At 36.7% G+C, this 5782-nt stretch overlaps 1 protein-coding gene across 1 annotated transcript; it reads right to left on the reverse strand.

The window, feature by feature from the left end:
• Positions 1-379: 379 nt before the first annotated feature.
• LOC108996973 (truncated transcription factor CAULIFLOWER A-like) lies at positions 380-4512 on the reverse strand. Its single transcript, XM_018973042.2, has 8 exons — positions 4163-4512; positions 2399-2480; positions 2172-2236; positions 1973-2072; positions 1833-1874; positions 1210-1251; positions 971-1089; positions 380-668 (listed from the first exon to the last, which is right to left on the reverse strand). The coding sequence occupies exons 1-8, from the start codon at positions 4345-4347 to the stop codon at positions 557-559; spliced, it is 747 nt and encodes a 248-aa protein (XP_018828587.1). The 5' UTR covers positions 4348-4512; the 3' UTR covers positions 380-556.
• Between the last annotated feature and the right edge of the window lie 1270 nt (positions 4513-5782).

Consider the following 5782-nt stretch of genomic DNA (forward strand, 5'->3'; position numbering starts at 1 on the left):
CACACCCAAGCCGTGGTCATGGATCACGTGTAGTCCCTGCGTTACGTCCAACAGCCAGTTCTAGCCATGGCCCTTTATGTAGACCCATAGGATACGGCGCGACTGTGATTATTTATTTGCCCAGATTGACTTGCCACAATGCGGCCATGGTTCTCAATGCAAATTTGTAAATAATTTTCATCCTTTTTAACACATAAAAAAGCACTACAAGAAAAATGGGCTTTTGTGGCCGTTTAATTGCGGCAAAAATGTTATTTGTGACCAAATCAGACTCATTTTGACTGTAAATAGTCATTTCGCTGGAATTAAATGACCACAAATAAGCAGTTTTCTTGTAGTGAAGGCTCAATCAACTACTACCAAGTAAATAGCTTATATAGATTGCTTAAAACTCAAAATAGATACAAACACTTTTGGACATTTTTATCGATCGTCAATGAACTACAAATTTTATATTGTTGGAGATTGGGGTCGATCCACATGGTCAATACTCGAACATTTATAAATATGAAAGATTTCATAAGAGCAAAAAGTTTGATGTATACGTGTTAGGCTATTAATCAAGATGGCGAAGCATCCAAGGGGGCAGGAGTACTGTATTGGCTCGATTTCGAGATGGACTTGCGTCATCTTCTCTTTGGCTGCCTCTAATTGCTTGGTAGGACCCACTGCATTGAATATATTGCCACATAAATTAGTAATGCACTTACGCAGCTACTGGTAAAAACTTTTTACTTGCTTGAATATATATATATGTATGTGACAAGCATTTACAAATTAAGAACCTGCTGGTTGTTAAAATCGATTAAAGTTTTTATTTTTTTCCTTTAATTTCAATAATGCTGGGATATGTGAATTAGCTGAAGAGTGGGTATATATATATATACTTTGGGCATCATGATCGCCCCAAAGCTCTCTTTCGCTAGACATAACAAAGAAGGATCAAGAGGCCAAAGAGAGAGAGACTAACGTCCCAATATTGTCCAAGGGCAGCAACGGTTGTGGAAGGATAGAGGATGTGTGAAGTGATTGATTCTGCTGATCCCATTGTGCCTGTTCGGCAAGTAATTCCTTTTCTTTCTCCTTCACCTGAAGTTGGCCCAAAACGCATCATGTCAATTCTCACATTTCTTTACACATAAATTGAAGGTAATGGAGCTAATTTCTTGGAATGGAACGAGTTTCGCATTGGTTAAATGAAAAAACTACCTTCTTGGCAAGCACGTTGTTTTGCTCCTTCAATGCCTTATCCTGCCATGAAAAGCTGTTAGAGGACCCATCCATTAAACTACATTTTTTTTTATTTTTTTTTATTTTTTATGTTGGAAAACCTCTCTAAAGCAAGGCCGTTCGGACCTATCCCTATAAAGTAAATATCGGTTCTGTGCACCGCACCCTCAAAAATTTTCCTACACGAAATTTGGTTAAATCGCTGACTTTTCACCAAGAGTGTGATCCCAAATAATTGTTTACATCCATGAGGTGTTGAACCTTGGATCTTGAAGGGAGTGATACCCCAAGACCAAAACTTTCACCACTTGGACCAACCCCTTGGAGTTAAACAACATAAAATGTCATTGTTGCTCTTTAGCGTAATTTTTATATGAGAAATTCCATTCTTTATTAAACAATATCAGCAAGCTAGGCATCACTTAACAGCCATTAGGTCTTTGGATAAACCATGCGTGTTTATGATATGCTGGTTAGAAGAGAATCTAAAATTACCATTTTCCATAAATGGCATTAAGATTTGTAATTAGGACTACTGTCAATGATAGATGGATTCTCCACTTCATACATATTATATATGGGAGAAATAGAGGCTTACGTACCTTTTTCTGAAGCGCCGAAATGGATTCGTGCATAACTTGGTTCTGCAAGTGAGAATGATTTCATGTTTTATTACCAAATAATTAATGGATCAAACTGCATCCGGTACCAGTCTGTATATATACTAATGCTATGATTTTACCTTTCTCGACCTTATGTGTTTGAGAGCAGAATCAAGCTGTTGCTCCAAATTTTGAAGCTCTTTAAGACTCAAGGAGTCGAGATCTTCTCCCATTAAATGCCTGTAAATATCAAGAAGAAATTAATCATTGTTTCTTGCATTATTGTAATATCATATCGACTATTATATGTATGTAAGCATATGCTACATGAGTTTGTACTTTTGATTTCTTTGTAAAATCTCCATCCTAGCCTTGAGCTTCGCATGCTCCAGAGTCCAGCTTCCCTATAAAAGACTAATTAATGGCATCAATAAACAAAAATGCTAATTTTCGTCAACTTTAATTAGTCAATGCCAAATTGACGGCGCAATTTAATTTGTCTTCTATTAATAAGATCATGAAAAGGTGATAATTAGATCTTATTTAATGGATTAATGGAGGCATACATTTTGTTCGAGATCATGTGCAATAAGTTGCCTCTCTGCATGATATGAATATCTCTCATACCTTTCAAGAATCCTTTCCATACTGCTTACAAAGAAAACATAAAAATAAATTAGTACTAGCTTCGTACGTACGTACACTGAATCTGAATAGAACCTTTGAGCGCGCATAGAGAATTAGCTTGAACTTTAAATTCTACAATTGCGAGTATATTGCCTTTCAAAAAAATAGAAATTGTATGCCCTAATGAGATTAAGAAGAAGATTACCATGACGACACGAACAAAAATGAATTCACTCAAATGGGCCTTATCAAGGATTCAGCTTGTGACATCTCATATGATAAGGATAAGAGTATGTGATGTATAGGATTTCACATTGCTCTGGAATAATCAGCAGTTCTTGCTCTTTTTAAGATTCTAATTGAGTTCCAATTGTATTATTGACTAGTCTTTTTAGAATATAGGTCATGTGGTTTGAGTCTTCCATTAGAGTGTTACAAATGGTATCAGAGCAACCAGAAATGTGAGACTTGAGCCGGTACCACCAACAACAGACAGGCCCGATGAGGACGTCGGGAATTTAACGGGGATAGATTGTGATATCTCATATGATAAAAATAACTGTAGGTGGTGTATGAGATTTCACATTGCTTGAAAATAAGAAGTTCTTACTTTTTATAATGTTCAAATGGCCAGTATCCAATTGTATCATTAATTAGTCCTTTTGAAATATAGGTCATGTAATTTAAGTCTTCCATTAAGGTGTTACAGTTATTGATTTTGATAGAATCAGCTTATAATTGAATAGTACTTATAAGTCAAGAATTGAGATACGCGGCATGTCATGTTTTGTGGTGGACTCGGTTGCCGGGATCTCTTAAGGGATTAGAATTTTAATACTCAACTTTAAGTTTAACTAAATAAATAAAAAAAAAATACATAAATAAAAGCATTGTGAGAATTAACTCCACTTATCACCATAAAATATAAAGTGTCGGGTCGACCTTTAAAATCAGGAAACCCGAAGCAATAGGAATACTGGATCAATAAGAAGATGATAGAAAATGAATTTATTTCAATACTTTTCTCAAGCAAGCTGGACTACAATAATGAAAACATAAAACCTAAAATGAAAGCTTTGGAAAAAGTGCTTTTCATCAATTAAATTTTGAAGAGAGAAGAAAAGCATGAAAACTCGACAAACTTAACATAAATTCTTCCTCTTCAATTCGGCTGCTAAATTTTCTCTCTTTCTACACACTGATGACATTTATTTACTAGTTCTACTATAAGGTTCTTTCTGTTACTTCAATGTACTACTTAGCATCATTCGTTTATGATTTTGAACGATGATAGCAGGCCTTTTCCATATGACAGGTAAGAAAACATGTGGAGCGAGAAGCACGTTAAAGTGGAGTATTGCGTTGAACCCAATCAAATCGGCCAGCGTTAGTTTCTTTGCTCTCTCTTAAATTGTGTCTCCGGCCTGGAAGAACACTATGTTGAATCACCAAAAAGTATATTCACCAATAACGACGAAACAATTTAACACAAGACACTACAACTCTCAGCGCTTGTACCCACACCAAAACAGAAAGAAAGCACAGAAAATATAAAGAACATGGACCAGCTTACCCAATCTTGAACAATATTTCTGAAGCAACAAAAAGAGAAATTCCACTGGGTAATAAGGCCTCGAAGAAGACAGAAGAGATAGCAATATCAAACCAAAAAGAAAAACCGCAACTAAAGAAATATCTCTTACCAAGAATCAGTAGAATACTGAAAGACCTTCCCTTTGGTAGAGAAAACAATCAGAGCCACCTCAGCATCACAAAGCACAGAGATCTCGTGGGCTTTCTTCAGCAAGCCAGACCTTCTCTTTGAGAAAGTGACCTGCCTGTTGATCTTGTTCTCGATCCTCTTCAACTGAACCCTTCCCCTCCCCATAATTCACGATCTTTCTTCACAATTCAACCCAGTAATAAAGGCCGATATATAGGTTTTTGTTTCGCTCTCTCTCTCTCTCCCTCTTTTTCTCTGGCCGGTATCTGATGTAGCCAAACCTCCTGGTCTGAAACCTGTCTGGGTTTATACAGGGTGTGTATGGAAGAAAATGGTTGCGTGACTGCTCGTGTATTTATAGAAAAGTTGAAAACCACTAGGACAAATAAAAGCTGGTTTTGATCAGTAGGATAGGCAGGATCCCAAAACCAGACCGGTTTCATCAAAAACGTTGTCGAGTTTTTATTGGGCTGAGATACTGTTCGACAGTGGTTTACTAGGTTCGTCACTCATTTTCAATCACGCTTTATCCTCGGTCTGTCTGGGGCTCCAAGATGCCACGAATTGGCATTTAGGGTCCAGCGCGTCGCTGGTCGTACCTGCTAGGTATTTAGCGATCAGGGGAGCGTACGGAACATTTTTTTTAATTTTTTTTTCCTATGCAAACAAATTTCATTAAAATAAAAGATGATACATGTTAGAGAGATAGAGTTCTAAAAAAATACTCCAAAACAATAACTACAGTGTAAATGTAGTGAAAATAAGAAAAACACGAGTTCTGAGACTAATTTATTGGTCTCTACTCAAGCTTACTAAGAGAGAACTGTCTTAAAAGTCATTTTAAAGGTAAGCCACCGCTGGAAGCCGATACATTGTAGTTGAAAGTCTTGAGGTATTTGTTAGTGAGATCCACTTGCATTGACGTTTGTGGAATGATGGGAACCATGATGGATCTAGTCTTAAAGATCGTGGAGACAATGCAAGGATTGATGCAATCCACTTGGGACGAGTTTAGCAAGAGCCCAACATTCAAGATGGGGCTTGAAGGATGAAGATCCAATTTTGATTCATTTGATCAGCTATGGAAGATGGCAACAACAAGACTTAAAGGCTTTGGGCTCTTGAAGGGTTACAACTTATTTAATTCATTTAAAGAACTTAATTTATTAGTTTAGAATAATTGAGTTTATTATGGGAAGCACTTAAGGGGGCCAATGCAAGGGCATGTTGGGAAAGTTATTATTTTATTGAACTAGGGTTAGAGTTACTGTAGCCGAGTTACTGTAGCGCGGCACTGTAGCCGAGGCACTGTTCATCCAGGGGCACTTTTGGAAAATGGGGATTTATTTTGGCTAGGGTTTCATTAGGTTTTGCTTTAAATACTCTATATAGCCTCATTCTAATCAGATTATGAAGTTTATGAAATTTGATGAATTTATTCATTGTGAGTTGAGTTTTACTCCTCTTGTTCTTAATTGAATTTTTGAACTTATCAAAGGTAAATCACAACCTTTGTGGCGTTCCTCCTTTGTAATTTGGGTTCTTGAGACGGGTTCTTCAATGGGTCTAGATTTTAATATAATCTAGATTCTTGAAACGA

This window comes from Juglans regia, chromosome 15 (assembly GCF_001411555.2).
Source record: "Juglans regia cultivar Chandler chromosome 15, Walnut 2.0, whole genome shotgun sequence".
Classification (NCBI taxonomy): Eukaryota; Viridiplantae; Streptophyta; class Magnoliopsida; order Fagales; family Juglandaceae; genus Juglans; species Juglans regia.

Coding starts and splice junctions, on each gene's coding strand:
- LOC108996973 (XM_018973042.2), bottom strand. CDS start 4,347: ATGGGGAGGGGAAGGGTTCAGTTGAAGAGGATCGAGAACAAGATCAAC. Junction 1,875..1,972: donor AACACATAAGGTCGAGAAAG/GTAAAATCATAG, acceptor TCTCACTTGCAG/AACCAAGTTATGCACGAATC. Junction 1,090..1,209: donor ACAACGTGCTTGCCAAGAAG/GTAGTTTTTTCA, acceptor GGCCAACTTCAG/GTGAAGGAGAAAGAAAAGGA.